This window comes from Abramis brama (genome assembly GCF_963993115.1).
Source record: "Abramis brama genome assembly, chromosome: 16".
Lineage (NCBI taxonomy): Eukaryota > Metazoa > Chordata > Actinopteri > Cypriniformes > Leuciscidae > Abramis > Abramis brama.
The window spans coordinates 29,412,706-29,431,212 of record NC_139978.1 but is presented as its reverse complement, the minus strand read 5'-3'; the positions used below and the strand labels follow the sequence as shown (position 1 = coordinate 29,431,212).

The 18,507-nt window shown below is 39.4% G+C and overlaps 1 protein-coding gene across 1 annotated transcript; it reads right to left on the bottom strand.

Annotated features, from left to right (window-relative positions):
* Positions 1-497: 497 nt before the first annotated feature.
* sin3b (SIN3 transcription regulator family member B) lies at positions 498-18,094 on the bottom strand. Its single transcript, XM_084138583.1, has 19 exons — positions 17,595-18,094; positions 16,051-16,157; positions 15,807-15,960; positions 14,118-14,456; positions 12,607-12,759; positions 11,697-11,819; positions 11,478-11,567; positions 11,251-11,369; positions 10,943-11,153; positions 10,137-10,253; positions 9,797-10,035; positions 8,667-8,850; positions 7,311-8,004; positions 4,099-4,268; positions 3,277-3,450; positions 3,025-3,117; positions 2,778-2,869; positions 1,166-1,364; positions 498-992 (listed from the first exon to the last, which is right to left on the bottom strand). The coding sequence occupies exons 1-19, from the start codon at positions 17,703-17,705 to the stop codon at positions 759-761; spliced, it is 3,603 nt and encodes a 1,200-aa protein (XP_083994709.1). The 5' UTR covers positions 17,706-18,094; the 3' UTR covers positions 498-758.
* Positions 18,095-18,507: the final 413 nt, after the last annotated feature.

Below are 18,507 nucleotides of genomic sequence, written 5' to 3'. Positions count from 1 at the left end.
TGTTATACATTCTTTTTTTTTTTTCAAAACACTGATATTTTGTCATTTTTCTGTTTTAATATGTAAAAATTACACCAAACAAAAGCAAGGATTTGGCGAGATTGATATGATACATGATCTGGATGTGTAACAAAATCGACTATAAATCATGAGCAGCGATTGACGGGCAACACTGGCAATTCTCTGTTCAGTTATAAGAGACGATGATAACAAAGAACACAAAACAGAGAACTAAAACGAGGACGTTACGGATAAGATGCCAGTGCGCGCCAGAGAAACATAATTCTTCCAGGTCATCATTCATAGCCAAGAAAATGCACACAGAATAATCTTTCTGCTGTATATATGCAATTGCTCAAGCTCTTGAGTCGACTGTACTGTACAAAAAAAGACATACAGATGTTGTAGACATACTTTAAACCTAGTCTCTCAATACTTCAGTATAAACAAAACAAAACTCTGGTTTCAGGAGCTAAAAACTACAATGGACTTTCTTAAAAAAAGGAAAAGAAAAGTTTTTGACATTCACATTTCTGAAACGTCTGGTAACGGCATTGATCATGATGGACTAGTGTTGAGATGTGATGCTTTTCAATGAGGCATTCCCTCCTTTGAGCAGCTGTCTGTCCTCCTTAAACCACTCCCGTCTGTTCGGCGTGATTCGGCCGAGCGCGTTTAATCTCGGCCGTGAGAATGAGTGAGCGAGAAAGAGACAGAGAGAACGAGATCACAAAAATCCATCCCGAGGCTTGAGGTTGTTACGGTGAGGCGGGGGCCTTGCTGTTGTAGTGCACCTGGTACCTGTTGACATGTAAGCCTTTGACCTGCACGGACACGCAGGTGGTCTTGCAGGGGATCATGTCCTCATCTTCTTCTCCCATGAGCCAGTCCTGCACGCTGCGCTCGGCGGCGGGGGACACGTTATCGCTCAACCAGCCCCGGTGCCACTGTTCAAAGCGCTCGTGTTGAGCCCGTGCTACTCTGTGCTGGGACTAGAGAGACGGGACACAATAAACAATAAATACACTACAGTTCGAAAGTTTGGAGTCAGTAACAGTTCATATTTTTAGGTGCTAAAAGACTAGAATGAAAAATGTATATTGACTATAGAAAAGGTCAGGATTTGTTTTTGTATTGTATTAGCAATTTTATTTGATCAACATACTCTCCGGGCCTTCACCAGGGCTCCTCGGCGGTACATGTAGTCTTCGGAGTTCATCACAAACACCATCTTGTGCGTGTTGAGTTTGAAACGGCAGTCGAGGTTCCCGGCTGTCTCCACACCCATCTTCCGATGCCACTCTCTCCGGCAGCGCATGGCTTCCACCTGCTTGAGCTGCCAGCCACGGAAATGCCTCAGATTCCTAAAGCGGAGACGCACAGAGGAGCCAAACAAACGTCAATCTACTTTCAACTGGCCAGACCAAATTAAATTTACACGAGCCAATTTTTGGTTTGTTAGAGTTATGTAACTGGTCTAGTAATGAAAGCTTGTTTCCACCACAAATTAAAAAAGTTAATTGCAACTCAATTCTGACTTTTTTTCTCTCACAATTTCGAGTTTATATCTGGCAATTCTGACTTTATAACACGCAACTGCAAGATATAAAGTCAGAATTGTGAGATATGAAACTTGCAATTCGGTAGCCTGACGTCATCATACTAGTCAGAATGTGAGTCTGATACTGCTCCATTGGGCTGTGATTATGGGGCGTGTTTCAACCGAACCAGGAAGGAAAATGCATCTGCACTCAATTGGATAGACCTACAGCCAATCAGAGCAACGGAGTATGTGACGTATGTTTTCATTCATGTTTCCGATCGAAAAATGCCTTGATCGCGGTCGATATCTTCTATAACAGGCGCGATGGCGGAATCTACACGATGTTTTATTAACAAAGTTCGGGAGGCGCACGTTTAAATAATCAATCCAATCAACTTGTCATCAAACAATAACCGTCTACACTATCAGCATGAGAGGAAGCATATTCACTCTGTCAACTCACCTAACATTCCTTTTCAGCATCCCTCCACTCACTCTTGGCTTGTTCTTCCACAGCCTGGAATACGGGGGGAGTACTTTGGCCTCAGGCCGAATACCGAGCCCGGAGCCTCTCCTCGGACAGCACGTCAAATATGCATTTATTCTATCTGACTTATTTGTAAGTGTGAACTCGTGAAATCTCAATTCTCCAGCGGCAGTCATCTTTGTTGTAAACGAATTCAACCCAAGCGCTCGTTGATGACGTGGATGATTACGTTACCGTTGCTCATCTGTCCATCATCGTATAAAGCCCGCCCTGACAATTTGATTGGTCCGAACAATTTTTGTTCGGGCATAATAGCTCCTCAACGGATCGAGTCCAGACAGAACTTCCCGACCTAAAAATGTTGTGGGCGGGGCTAAGTTCGGCTGGCATCCAGGCTAGCAATTCGGAGAAAAAAAGTCAGAATTGCGAGATGAAAAAAAAAAAAAGTCTGAATCGTGAGATAAAAAGTCGGAATTACGTTTTTAAATTGTTCTATTCCGCGGCGGAAACAAGCTTTCATAGTCTAGGACTTCATACTGAGACCTTGATTAATTTATTACAGAAACAGTGTCTGATAATATGAGGGAATTTATTAAAGAAACCAAGTGGTATTGGGCTTGTCTACACCATGATCTGGGCCACCCCTCCAAATAAAATAAAATCATTGCACCTTTAAAATAAGAAATTGACTATTAACCATCTGGCTACAAAAGGGAAAGAATAGGCATAAAGAGAGCAGGTTTTTACCTGGGTAGAAACACAGGCTTGAAGTAGTAGCCTTCTGCCTGAGAGCACACAGACTCTGTCCCTATATACTGCTCCATGTAATTAGACAGGCTCTGAAACAACACCATAAAAATCAGTTAATAATAATGCACTGGAAAACAACACTACACTCCAGCCCCACCAAACCAGATTACCCCATTACATTTAAAGCTTCTAAGAAAAAACAACAACCACAAACTATTTTCTGTTGTAAAAATCAGGTAGGTACCTGAACATCCAGCGGGTCATCACCCTGAGCCTCCTCCGTGTCCAGCAGCTCAATCGTTAAGGTTACCTGACCTTTGTTTTGAATGAACATGACCTGACAAGAGAAAGAGTCAAGAAATTACATATAAAAGTAATTACAAAACATGCATGACAATTCATAAGATTAATGCAACTGAGGAGGTGAATATCACATTTTAAATTAGATATCCATATAAATGTTGGTCATATATAGGCACAGCATTAGGTCAAGCACCTTGAAGCAGTTCTCTTCGGCCATGACTCTCTCTGCCTTCCATTGGTAACTGGCCTCCCAAGCGGCACGGACACACTGGGACGAGAGATTCCCACCGGCGGCCCCCCTCTTCCTCTCGGACAGGTACAGCTCAGTGACTTGCAGACACACCTCATCACTGACCAGGTGTTGAAGCTGCCAATCAGAGAGAAGAGCACGTTAACACCCCGATCACAGTAAAGGCTCTTTGGTGTATTTGCGGGAAAACAGAGACTCAGACCGTCACTCTTATGATTCTATAATAGGGTTAAAAAATTAATTGAAATGACCATATGACCTCCCACAAAAAAAATAATAAAAAAATCTGCACCTAGAACTTCACAAAAATGGACAGCATGTCACTTACAAGTCATACAAATTTTTCTTTCCTTGCATATTCATTTATGACACTTTTCTTAATTTCAGCTTTCAGCTTCCAATATATATGTGTATTACTCTTTTTGGTAACATTTCATAATAAGGTCTCATTTGTTAACATTAGTTAATACTAATGTAGTTAACTAATGTTAACAATGTAACATTATTGTAAAGTGTTACCCTCTTTTTTTTGTACTTAATATGAACCAGAACCAAGAACCAACATCATTTATAAAAAGCAAAACCAGCCATTAGGAAAAAGAGTTGTAAATTACAAGAGTAATTTACTTTGGTGCAATAAACCTTGACTAACGTTATATTTGAACTTCAAGGGGAAAAACACAAATGCACAGATTATGGCCTCTTTGAAAGTATACAAATTACCCCTAAAAACTTAGCTTTGTGCAATCCAACTCTCTGACTCACCTGTCTTACGATGTTCTGAATGAGCTTGTCAACGGTGAAGCCGATGTAAGCGTGGATGGTGAACATCTCTCTCAGGGTGTCCTCGTACTGCGTGGACTCCAGGTTTCCATCCAGTAGACTGCGTACCATGTCTAAGAATGCTGGGTAATATTCCTCTAACTCCACCTCACCTAATTTAACAGACATTACGTGTAAACATTGAGCAAGAATGTTAATTTGGTTCTAAAACTAGACTTAACTATCGCAAAGTGAATGTGAGTGTTACTTGCTTTCCATACAAAACTTGCTGCCACAATGCAAGTGCAATGGAAGTGCATTAGGGCTGCACAATATTGAAGAAAAGTGATATGCATAACTCGTTAAATAATGCAATATTTAACATGTACAAAACAGATACTGAATAATCAAATGTAAAAATAAAACTTTTGTCTTCACTGTATGAATTAAATAAACACTGATTCTTATTTAAGCTATAAAAGTTATCCTGCAGTGAGCGATTTTCTCTTTGTTTTTTGTTGTTAGATTAAAATTAATAACACAGATGGCAGCAGGTACATTAGGCTGCTGTCACTTTAAGAGCTAATGCACGGATCCAACATACTGTTACACGCGTTTTCTTTCTCAACCGTTTACGTTCACTTAAGACACTACAACCGTTTAAGTGAACACTCACCAAGACGGGCATTTTGACATAATTTTGTGTGTATTTGGCCATAAAAGCTGCGGAAGATAACTGAATTCTGAAAGGCGTTGTCTGAAAGGTGCGTGGGAGTATGCTTTGAATTCTTTTCCGCAGCTTAACTCCTTTAAACATTATGCATATCACACGTATGTAACGGTCATGTGTCTTATTCTCTGCTATCTGTCAACCTAAAATTGACATTTACCTAACTTTTTGAAGTATTAAAATCATTCAATTATCGCAAGCCATTGTGATACGCATATCGCGATATGTACATTTGCTTTGCTCTGCTATAGGATTGATTGCACGTGGCGACCCATTATCTCGGGCAATGGTACACTTACTGAACCTGCGTCCAAGTTTGTTGATTTATTTATTAAGCCTTTTGTGAGGACTCTTCCGTCTTTCATTGAGGATACTGTGGATGTCTTAAACAGCTTGTCTAATTTAGGCAATGTTGGGTCCCAATACTTAATTAGCATGGATGTAGAGTCTTTATATACCAACATTGACCACGAGGAAGGGTTACACGCCTTGAAACACTTTATTTCTGATAGAGATAATATTAGACCTCCTTCTCATTTCATTGTACAACTCACTGAGTTTATTATTCACAACAATATTTTTGTGTTTATTGACAAACTGTACAAACAGAAGATTGGCGTTCCAATGGGCTGTTGTTTTTCACCCAATTATGCCTGCCTGTATTTGGGTTTATGGGAGAAGTTACATGTTCTTAACCCGAGTAATTCTTTTCATCATTGTATAACATGGTATGGTCACTACATAGATGATTTATTGTTTATCTTTAAGGGTACTGACACTCAGGTTCTCGAGTTTCACCAATACCTTAATTCTATAAATAGTAATATTAAATTGTCTCTAGAATACTCCAAAACCAGTATTGATTTTTTAGACCTAACTATCTCTATTGACCCAGAAGGGAAGTTGCATACTACAATTTTTAGAAAAAAGACCTCTAGAAATACCATCCTTAGGGCTGATTCTTTTCATCCTCCTTATCTCATTGATAATGTACCTTTCGGCCAATTTCAGAAGTTACGCCGCATATGTGATGATGATGTGGATTTTGAAAAACAGGCAGATAGTATGTCAGAACGTTTTATTAAAAGAGCGTACAAACCAGATATCGTCGCGCATGCACGTTCCAGAGCTCTATCCCTGAACCGGTCTGATACCTTGATTAAGAAGGTTCGTAAGACAGATGCTCAATCCCGCCCGTTTTTTGTCACACAGTATAGTAGGGAGGCTAGACAGATAAAACGGATAATTCAGGATAATTGGGCCATTATGAATTCTGATCCTGTCCTCCAAAAGGTCTTTCCACAACCGCCTATATTTTCTTACAGAAAGGCTCCGACTCTTCGAGATAAGTTGGTGCATAGTTATCTCCCCCCTGAGAAGAATGAAAGTTGGCTTAAGAGACCTATTGGGTTATATCGTTGTATGAACTGCCCTCACTGTAGTAATATCATCCCCTCAAAAACTTTTGTGGATTTTAAATCTAACAGAACATTCAAAATAAAAGATTTTATAAATTGTAACACTACATTTGTTATTTACCGGTTATCGTGCCCGTGTAAGAATGTGTTTTATGTAGGTCGCACTAAAAGACGTCTACGTGATCGGTTGGCGGAACATATGCCATTCGTATTAGTAGCCCTGACTATCAGATGGCCCAACACTTCCTACATATGCACAACAAGAATGATTCTTTACTAAAAATAGAGGTCCTGGAACATGTGAGACCTTTTGATAGAGGTGGTGATAGGATTCGTAGACTCAACCAGCGCGAGTCATTTTGGATCCATCAACTGGATGCGCTTCGATATCCAGGTTTGAACGATGACATAGAATTTAAATGTTTTTTGTGACGTTACCTATGTCTGTACATTGGTTTTGTCTCGTATTTATTTTTTACTTATGTTCATACTTGATACTTATTTTTATGTATTTCTTTTTCCTCCAGATAACCTACGTTGAGGGATGTTATTGGGAGATATTTGGGCTCTTTTTTCATTTTTTTCATTTCAATTTTTTTTCATTATTTCTTTGTTGGTCACCTGTTGGTTTGCTTTTGTTGATTTTCCCTATCCTGTAGACCTGATTGTTTCATTGGATTAATTGACTAATTTGGACCTTATTAGGTTAGTTGATGTTTTGGTTTATGGGTGTGACTTTACTTGCTTATATTTGCTGCCATTCTCTTTTTCTGTGTGACTACCCTGATGAAGACCATTTTGTTGGTCGATACATGTTGGTGCATATATATATTTCTAAAATGACTTAAGCCACATTCATTAAAGGCTTTTTAACCTGATCCTTCTCCTGTTATTTTGCCTGGGACCTGCTTTTGTTTTCCTTTGGATTTTTTTCCCTACCCCAAGAGCACCTATCTTAAACTCCTCTGACTCTACCTGAGCGCCTGGTTGAACCTCTCACATGTACATTTGCGATATTTTGATATATTGTGCAGCCCTAATGTGCATCATTCAGGAAATCTACTCACTTGGCTGTTTTAGACGCAGCTCCATGGCCAGGTCATTAGCCTTTTCTCTGCGCCCCTCTCCCATGAGCAGCCGTTCCCGATTCTGCTCCGCCCTGTGTTCCAGTAACTGTCTCTCGGCTTGCCTGTAAACCTTCAGCAGCCGTGAGCAGAGGGTCTGGTGCAGCCTCAGGAAGAAGTACCAGTTATTATTGACGAAGAACAGGTTGTAGACTCCATCCAGCTCCTTCTGGTGCTCAGCTTCTGGGTCTCGCAGATCCACCACCTCTCCTTCTGGATTCATGCTGTGGGAGGCCATAGAGGTGTCCATGCTCTGAGGGGAAGTGCATCGTCTTCGTCTGGAATCGCCGTTCAACTGTTGTTGGCCGCCTGACGCTGAGACTCCGCCTCCTGCGGCGGCGCCATCCTCACCCTCTGCCTCCTCGTCCGTAAACTCCTCAGTCTCGCTAAGCTCTCCACGACGGGCAAAAAAGAGGTCAGGAACGAAGTGCTGGATGATGCGCTTGATGTGGTCCTTGTCATCCTTGTGGATGGTGGGCTGCCGCTTGACGTGGTAGATGATGAGGGAGGCGGCGTCCTCCAGGATCTGTTTGTCTTCATGAGTGAAGATCATGTGGGGCTCGCTGGTCAAACCTGTGCCCGAGCCGTCACGACCTTGCTGGCCAACGCCGCCCTCTTCTGTGCTCTGCTCCTGCCGCTGTGGAAGGGAACAAAAGGGCTAGTAACAAGTTGTTATCTGCATGACACACACACGACTTTTGCAGCAAGTGACCTAATATGAGATTTCAGATGCTGTACTCTGTTCTTATTAAACAGGAATGCAGAATTAAAGTATTGAAAATAATATTTAATGTGTTAAATAATATTGGTATGTGGCTCTGCTGCTTTTTTGTCATGTAAAAACATTGACAAATAAATTAAAATGATTTTTTGCCAAATAAGCTAATAAAGAAAATTAGGTATCCAGTCTATTGTGTTTCCCTACCTAAGAAACATTCTCAAAATGAGGGATGCTAATAGGGATAAGAAGTGAAATGTCTGCTGCCTTTTTTACATTGCGTGGTAAGGATGAAAAGAAAAAGGTGAAAAAACAAACAAACAGTATTTTACAGAATAATGACAGGACAACAAACTTTGTTATAGACGCATTTATGCATTTGACTTTCAAATTGTCAGTCACCCACAAGTTTAGTTCTTTATTAACTTCCATTGTGACTTTAGTCTCTGAAAAGATATAGACCTACATTACCACTACTGCAGTCAAAATAATGTAGCGTGCGAGACTCAAAAAGGTTTCTTTCAGGAACGGATTATAGTCATGGGAAATAGCTGCAGAAAAAGAAGAGCCGCAAAACTCACCTCATCATAGATGCTCTCTATTTCATTGAGAAGACTCTTGGATCGGAGGGCCTTCATGTCGTTCTGTTTGAAGTTGACACCCTGGTGGTCCAGTGATTTCAGATACGCCTTCTCGTATTGCTCTCTCCAGATTTTGTTGAAACCCTGCTGGGCCTCCCTCCACTCCTCCTCTTTAGCTTTCAACCTACGGCAAGAAAATCATCAACTTTTTCATCAAAAATGCTTTTTTTCCTGCTAGATGGAGGAATTATTAAAAATTTATGAACACAAATGACTGCAAAATAGTAGGGGCAGTGCACCTAAAAATTACAATCGTCATCTACGGTTTTCATTTTAGATGATCTATCCCTTTAATTTAGCTGTCAAATGAAACTGTAGAGGTGAAACTTTAGTAGTTATTAAAGGGTTTGTTCACCCAAAAATGAAAATCAGTTACACACCCTCATGTCATTCCAAAAGACTTTAGTTCATCTTCGGAACACAAAAATATATTTTTAATGAAGTCTGATTCTGAGTCTGAAGTCTATTCACCCAAAACTCTTGATGGTTCAAAATGTTCATAAAGAGATTGTAAAATAAATCCTTATGAATGGTGTGGTTTGATCCTAGTCTTCTAAATAGACACATTCAGGCGTACATGCTTGACATGCAACAACAAACCTCATTGGTTCTCGCAGAACCACAGACATGCTGCCATAACACTCAAAGGATGAATCTCATTGGATCTCGTGGCTCACGCAAGCAAGCATTAAATCTGTTCATCTTATAAAGCGATTGTCTCTCTTCAGAAGACTTATTAAACTGCTCAATACATATAGATTTCTTTTGCAATCTATTATAAACCAATGTTTTAAATAGTCTTTAAAACTTCATAGTTTTGGGTGAAAAGACTTTCAATGGAGGTACAGAAATCTCAGATTTCATTAAAAATATTGTTTGTGTTCCAAAAATGAACGATAGTCTTATGGGTTTGGAACGACATAAAGGTGAGTAATCAATGACAATTTTCATTTTTGGGTGAACTATCCCTTTAAGGGTTTTTTTAGAGGCAGTGTGAGAGAGATGCAGGGGAGAAACAAGAGAGAATTACAAAGGAAAGAGAAAAAGAAAAATAAGATTTGTTTGTTAACCTTTTAAGAACAACAGGAACTGCAGTGGCTGGACTCCTCTTCAACCCCTCTATGATCTCTGGAGCCTTGTCGCCATATATACGATAGACTGCACGGCGCTGTATGACCTCAGAAGTTCCACCCAGGCAGTCGTCCAATCGGAAACGCTCTTGATCCTCTGGCGAAAGGCGTGATAGCTTCTTCTGCACGCTTTCCAAAACTCTTATCGTTGCCAAATTAGTCTCAAGCACAACATCCAGCTACAAGGTTTAAAAAAAAAAGAATAAAAAAAAAAAATCAAGATACATTTCAACTTAAACCCTAAACCTATATTTGATATTTTTAAAAAAGATAATCTTACCTCAAATCTCTCATCCTCACAGCGATGAAGTTGCTCTTCATATGGTGTTTTCTTGGAACTCACAAAAGTAGAGTCTTCAGACCAGGAAGGGAATGAGACCCAGGTATCATTCAGCACCTAAAATAAAACAATGAGCTTGAACCGCTTGTACTACCATCAGGATTCTGACCCCATGACTGAAGCCTCCATAGATGTAGCAGTATCTGATTGCTGCTTTAAAGATGTCTGGAACACCAGCCACTTCAGATTTGGCATGAATATCTAGCTTATTATAAAATTACTGTTTACAAACAAGCGTTCAGTGACGACACCTCCAGGCACCCTGGAAAAAGAGCTATTTGAGATAAGTGCTTCCATTCAAATTGATCTGAAAAAAGTGCAGTGTGGGGGCTGAAACACCCCGGTTTCCAAATGATTCATGGAGATTTGGATTTCTGCAGATTTGTACCAACATCCGTGGATCAGGAAAACTGACGGCTGCGTGGATGATGATTTTGTCATGGCAGATTTGCATTTATCTTGTATTATTAGCGTACGTATGAGGTGAAATGCGTATTAAACAAGTTTTTATTTTATTTTATTACATTACAGTCAATATTAAATAAACACACACACACACACATATAAGAACTACATTACAACTAGGGTTGTCAAAAGTACCGACTTCAGTACCAAGTCGGTACTGAAATTTAAAAAATGTGACACTTTGAGTGCTGTTGAGTGGAATCATAAACATCTGTGATTGGCCATTGTGTTCATTATTATAGTAGATATTACTATATCTATATCCAGTGAAAGTGCAGTACCTCTTTGCATATAGCAGTTCGGCCAGTGCATTTGGGCTGCTGGTAGGTCTTGGGCAGGGCTCTGTAGCTGGAACCCAGGCGTTTACAGGAGGCGTAATCCACTTCTCTGCCTCCAGCCTCCATATAGCGGTCGGAGAGGCCCGAGAGGGCATGAGACAGCTCTTTATCACCCAAAAATGACTTAAATTGGGTATACAGTTCTGGAAACTTCCTACAGAATGAGACACCAGTGGAATAAGACTCATGAATGTCATATCAGGGCTGCAAATAGGATTTAATAAACATGCCCTCATTTAAATCTGTCTTACCCCAAGAATGGAGTCACAAGCTGCAGGAGTTCGGCCCCTGAAACTACTTCCTGATTGAACAGGGCTATGCAGCGTAAGAAATTCTCATACACCTCCTGACTCTTGAGCAGGCGACGAACCTAAAAAGATAAATAAATTAAATTGTTCAATGGTTGAAACTATGCAAAAAATCCTAAGGCAATGGCTGACTTGCTACCGCTTAGAACAACTGTGTCTATGAAACGCACCTTGTCAAAGAACGTGAATTCCCGCAGGACTCCATGTTTTCCTACAGCAGCAAAAGACGGGTCCTTGGAACATGAATATTTCATTTTTTTCTACATGGGTGAAAAGATAAATTGTTAAAGCATAAGTAACCCACATATATTGGGAGATATTTAAACTTTACAAGTCTTTCAGATGCAGAGGTATATAGGATCCTTGCACTGGCACGAGTGAACTCTGACCTTCAGAAGCGGGGTCATGTGGGGCATCAGCATGGGTCTAGGTCTCTTCTTGCTTTGTTTATTCATTTCCTCTTCCTCTGCTCTCTTCAAATGGTCTTTGCCAGTCAAAGAACCTCCAGTGAACTGGAATCAGAGACATAGTCCATATAAAAATCACTTTATCACCCATAAAAAGTTTGGGGTCGGTAGGTTTTTTTGAAAAATGTTTTTGAAGGAAGACTCTTTTGCTCACCAATGCTGCATTTATTTGATTAAAAAAACAGTAGTACTGTGAAGTCAAGTCAAGTCACCTTCATTTATATAGCGATTTTAACAATATAGTTTGTTTCAAATCAGCTTTATAGTGATAATAGGAAATTAATGTAACAGAGATTGTTTCGGCTTTACAGCAGCTCAAGAATAAAGTTATTGTCCAGCTAAAGTTAGATTCACTTCCGTTAACTTACGGGCGACTTAATATGTGAAATATTATTACAATTTAAAATGGTTGTTTTCCATTTAAATATATTTTAAAATGTAATTTATTGCTTTGATGGCAAAGCTGAATTTTCAGCATTGTTACTCTTCAGTGTCACATGATCCATCAGAAATCATTCTAATATGCTGATTTGGTGTCAAAACACATTTCTTATGATTATCATCAATGTTGAAAACAATTGTGCTGCTTATTATATTTTTGTGGAAAGTAAACTGTGATACAAAGTTCAAAAGAAAAGCATTTATTTGAAATAAAAATGCGTCGTAACATTATAAATGTTTTAACTATCAATTAAATACAAATAATAAAAGTATTCATTTCTTTTAAAAAAAAGTCTTAATGATCCCAAACTTTTAAATGGTGGTGTACACAAAGTGAAAGTGAAAGACAAAAGGCAAATTTTTAAAAGTACACAAAGGGTAATTTTCTAACCAGAGATCTCTTTGCATCAGGCAAAAACTGGCCAAACTCCGCAAGTAGATCCTCTTGACCTTTGAAAAGGCTTGCCACTTTAGAGAAAACCTCATCTTCGGTCATTCCTCCAGTGCTACGGCCTCTGCTCTCCTTCACCTCCAGCTGCTCCTTCTGCAGATGGACACAGGATGCCCAAAATCAATGAACATCGATAAGTTTACGGGATGGATAGGAAAACAGTCCAAAAGCCCATTTCCTTTAGTGCTAGTAGGTGGTAGCCTAGTCTCAGCCACAAGGCATCACACCCACACGGTCTGTTCATCGACCGTCTGATGCATACTGAATGAAAAACGGCAGACACTTGCCAAAAATCACAAGCTCCAATCTGATTGGCTTGCTGAAACTGAAGATACCCACAAGAAGAACTGAATATTCCTACATATGCTTTGTTTTCTGATTAAATGTCTGAAATTATGAGGATTTCATACTTTTAGACTGACAGAAATTCAGATCCCAAAGTATACAGACATTGTTTGCGGACCTAAATGCACATAATGAAAAAAAGAAATAGGTTAGGTTATGGCTTTTCATGTTGTTCAAACAATTTCCAGTCTTAAACGTGCCGTAGGTGATTCTCTGCAGAATTGTTTTTTGTTATGTTGGTTAAAATTCTCCTCATATCCTGATAGCAATCACTCTGTTAAGCGGTCTATATGTATTTTTATAAATATATGTTGTCTGTGGAAGGCGTAGGACCATAAAATGTTCGTTCAATCGTTGCGTTCGGTCCGAACGGTCCTATAGCATGTGTTCCCTGTCAGTCAATGTGTGTTTGCATACCACTGGCTGTTCACGCAGACACAAGTCATCAGCGCTCTCACGTACGCAGTGCAGACAGAGCGAGAATGGCAGGTAAGCAGCAACAACCTAACTTTCCTTCTGAACGGACAACAAGTGGCACTGGCAAAGGATCTACGATCTATATATCTTCATCGGAGCCAAGCAGCCTCTCATCGTGGAAACCCTGTCATGCCAGAAATATTATTACACACTGACAAGTTTTGCTAGCTAAACCAACCGAAAACTTGCTGCATCTAATTCTGTTTTTAAGAATTTGTTTATGTTTGGTATTGTAGTGTTACTAATTGTACTATAAAGTTTTCTCACTGGTGAATGACGCATGATATTGGTATTGCAGTAACGTTGTCTCCAGTCTTCTTGGCTGTGCGCGTTCATGCTTTAGGAGGCGTGGCTGCTTTGGACGGCAATTTGCAGGGAGGGTGGGGCGTACGCTTTTACTGCTATCAGGCTAAGCTATCATTTTCCCAGATGTGCTACAGCACCTTTAATGAGCAGTAATTGGCCAAAAAATGCTACATAGTGGACCAGACCTTATGTCGATAGTCAAAAGTCCAACTCTGTGATATCAGTGGTAGCCTAGTGGTTAAGAATCTGGGCTGGTAATACAAAAGGTTGTTGGTACGGTCAAACCTAGAGAAAAACAGAACAAAAATGTGGTTTGCTCTCACCTGGTATGTATGTAGAATTTCCAAAAAGGACCGGTAGGTTTCTGGGTTGTCCAAAAATCGGTTTTTGATCTTATTGACGTAACTGATGGCGCTGTCAAACTCCACAGGACTAGGCTCTGATGTGGGAGGGGACACTGACGTGGTGGCCGGCTGTGATTGGCTGTCTCGGCTGGGCAGAGGAAGTGACAACCTGCTTGATTGTTCAGGAGGTCCAGATGATGAAGCGATGCTCTCAGGAGAGGTCACGGCTTCATTCTGAGCCGACCCTGCCTCAGCCAATGCTGACGAAGAGGCGCTAACCACAGGGCTGCCCGTGCTCCTTCCTGGTCCTGGAGAGACCTGAGGGCAAAGAGTAAGAACCATTTAACTAAAGTCTTGCTTCAATATACCGAGAAAGACAACATCCCACATAGGTTCATTACATCACTTTTACACAAAACATAAAAGTTCTGTGTAAAAGTGAACAAGCATTCAAAAGTCTCTCTCTAATACTCACCAAGGATGCATTTATTTGATAAAAAATACAGTACAAACAGTAATATTGTGAAATTGTATTACAAAGCTGAATTTTCAGCATTACTCCAGTCTTCAGTGTCACATGATCCTTCAGAAATCATTCTAATATGCTGATTTGCTGCTCAAGAATTTTTTTTAAATTATTAATGTCAAAAACAGTTGTGGTGCTTGATATTTGTGAGTAAACCGTGATACGTTTTTTCATGATTCTTTGATGAATAGAATGTTCAAAAGAACAGCATAAAGAAATTGAAATCTTTTGTAACCCCATAACTGTTTATCAACTTAATGCATCCTTGCTACATAAAAGTATACATTTCTTAAAAAAACAACAAAAAAACAGCATATAAGCTGTCTGTTGCATTTGAGAAAACATGGTATCAAACTATTTTATACTTAATTGGTTAAAGTTTAAAGGTATGAAATAAATTCATCCGCAAACTGAATTCATCATGCTAAAAATCTGAGGAAATATCCATAAAAATGCTACATAAATAATTAAAGGAATTATTATCATGTAATTACAACTATAACGGTTGACTATGACAATCAAAATGACATGGAAGCTGTAATAAACCTCTTGCAAATTTTCATGAAGTAACTGTCCATTTATTCTTAAACACAAAGCTAATGCGACCGATTCAGCGGACTACTCCCTGACAGTCTATGTGGCATGACATCACCAAAGTGTGAACTCAAAGAAGCCAGTGAGGGGCCCATTTGAAATGGGGCCAAAGTCAACATGAAATCAATATCAACCCTATTTACTCTATTAATCACATTCCTGTATTCCACATTCCACAATTCATCAGTGCGCATTAATAAAATTAAATACAAATATTTGTTTTTGCAATCACTCATTAAAATGTAATTACTTGTTCCACCTCTTCTTTTCTTTTCTGCCAGCAAGTCAGTGTGGGCTATTTGAAAAGGCCAAACAGCTATTTAGGCATTGTTTTAGCAATCTTGCATTAAGAAAAGTTAATAACTGTACTAAATAGGCTTTCTCCAAATATCTTGTTTCACTCAGAAATGTCACAGAAGTAAAATTTGTTGTGAATTCAGTGTTGACCTTTTCACAGTTGACGAACTGAAACAAGCAGTGAAAATGAAGAACAAATCACAGACACCAATGCAAACAAGTAGTAAACTGTTATGCACCACAAGTTCTACCTGTGAGGGAAACGGGGACTGAAGAAATGCCATTCCATTCTTGGGAATTTCGATCCGATAGCCAGGAGGTAAAAAGGCATTAAAACCCAGGACAAGGTCAGGATGTCCATGGAAGAGCTGAGAAACTCTGTTGATAACGCCTGGTGTGTCAATGCTGAGGATGGAGATATCAGAAATACAATCATTCATTAATTATTTTTTTAGTGTATTGGATCACATTTAAAGTCCACAGACACTCACATACCTTTGAGACTTAAACTCTTTCATGATATCCAGAAACTTATTGTATATTCCCGGATCATTTCCAAACCGTATTTTGACTTGGTCCAAGTAAGATAAGGCATCCTCCACCTGCAACAGGAATAAACCTTGTTTACCAAAATTATGCTTTCAAACAATATAAAACACAGTGACAGAATGCTTACTGGTCTGATATGTAGTGTGTTAACATGGTACAATAAAGGTATGGGAAGGTAATAACATGCATTTACAAAAAAAAAAAAAGTATCATAGTACTGTAGCACTACAGTATTCATGGAAGTACCATGGAATATAAAGACAGAGATGCATGAATTTCACTACCATGGTATAGATCAAAGTAACATGGCATTACCACAGTACTTTTTTCCAAGGTGCAAAATACTGTGGCGGTATATGGTACTTTTAGTAAACTCCTTTTTTTGGCTCGTGAAAGGACAGATGTGGGTCATCAAGTCCATTTCCAGTGAATGTGGAGCCCCATCCCATTGAATGACTTTGCATTTGCTTATAATATTAAAGTAATATATTGTCTACAGTTTCTCTGAATTATACAAGACAAAAGAAAAAAGCACGGAGACATTTTATTTTTAAACCACTACACGCATAGAAAACGCAAGTTATTCGATTTTCCTCTCTCTGTTCAGAAGAACAAAAAACCCAATGAGAAAAAAAGCACGCCTTAATAAACCTTCAAGATAAAAATAACAGTTACAATGTCCCATACAACCTATATGATGCAAAAAAGTGACACAAAAACAAGCGGTCTAAAAGAAAAGCAGCCGGTTTATTTTCTCTTTGTATTTTGATTAATTTTCAGTGAGGAAAATAAAGGCTCACTGACTCTTTTAGCTTTGCTGCGTTAGCAGTAGTGCTAGTCACAACACACAACAACCCCGCTACGATTTCACAACAAAAACAAACAAAACGCGATTCAAACTGATTTTTAACAGAGAATCGCTTAAGCGATGGTTAACAAACACTTTTGATTTCTTTCAACGGTCAGGTTAAAAACGAAAACGGATACATTTATGACAAAAGCAGGTGTTAGCTGAGCAAACCCCCTTTCTTTCTATTTCTCATCTACGTCAATTATATTAAAATAAACCGGCTTAATCTTAAACAAACCAGGCGTAACGCGTGATATTTTTTGGCGGACCCACAGTAAAAATCTAACCGGTTTTGGTTTTAACAAAGAGCAGCGGTGAAAACACGACCGCGTAAAGGGAAAACATTAGACTTTAATTCAGCAGATTTACTTCCATCTTGTTTGACTGGTAAACTAGCATGGGTTTGACCAGGAATCGGTGCGTTAATTTAATATAAATCGACTTTTCTAGCTTGAAATGGTGTGAATAAGTGCGTAAGATTTTCAAATCCATTTACACACACACACACACACGCACACACACTCAAGTGTGAATGCTTTGATATGCCCCATATGCATTTGAACAGCACAGCACTTCCTAATACAACACAATGCGTTGTGAGAGAGAAGGAAACACATGCACTTGCTGCAATGCTCTTTACCTTTAGTTTCTGAAAGTGCTGTTGCTGGACTTGCTTCTGAACCACATAGGCCTTGTCTTGGATCTGGTTGATTTGCTTCGCAGTGCTGCTGTGAGCCTGAATTTTCGCCATGGTGCGTTTCCTTCGCCACCAACAGCCACGATGATTTACGGACGCTCCGTATTTGCAGGTTGTTCTGGCGTGCAAAAATCAGTTCGGTACTGGGGGCCACCCTGCTCTCTTCCCCCCACAAGTCCAGTCTACTTTACGGACGGCCACCCAGTTACTCCAGTATAGACTTCCAGCTCAAGCCCGCAAGTGTGTCGAGACCTCTCAATCCCTACTAAAACTACACCATCAAGCGGAAGAATCAATAACGAGTCCCCATCGATATCCACGAAGAGAACGATAAACAATGTATGTTTTTTTCCCCCCTCCAATGATCGTATTTTTTTAAACAAATTGTGTATGTCTCTTTAAATTCGGCGGCAGCTGTGCGCTCGATCCTACCGTCCGGAAACGGAGGGAGTTGTGGAGAATTGAAAAGCGCATGCGCACAAACCGAAAGAGGGCGGAGCGCACGGGATCTCAGCGGCCGCATGCATGAATGGGATTCTGCACACGTTTTTGTTCATCGGGCGAGTGTTGCAAAAAGTTGTTTTGCATCGATTTAAAATGCTTTTGACTGATTGATTGCTTTGATCAGTAATTTTGATAAAACTATAGGCTATATAACATGTTAAAATATATTGTTTACAGAAATTAATCAATTTAAATGTGACAACTTTAGTTGTAAATGAAAAAATATGTCCCATTGTTTCAGAAGAAAAATAAACATTTTAGTTATTATTATATATTCGTGTATGAAGAATACATTTTCTATACTACTCTTCATTATTGCAGCAGGGAAAAGTTAATATGTCTAAAGGAGAAA

What these genes read in the sequence shown, in the direction of transcription:
- sin3b (XM_084138583.1), bottom strand. Translation starts at nt 17,705, where the DNA reads ATGGCGAAAATTCAGGCTCACAGCAGCACTGCGAAGCAAATCAACCAG. An exon ending in TTCAGAACATCGTAAGACAG is followed by an intron (nt 3,451 to 4,098) that starts GTGAGTCAGAGA and finishes TCTGATTGGCAG; the next exon opens with CTTCAACACCTGGTCAGTGA. An exon ending in ATGACCCGCTGGATGTTCAG is followed by an intron (nt 2,870 to 3,024) that starts GTACCTACCTGA and finishes GTGTTGTTTCAG; the next exon opens with AGCCTGTCTAATTACATGGA.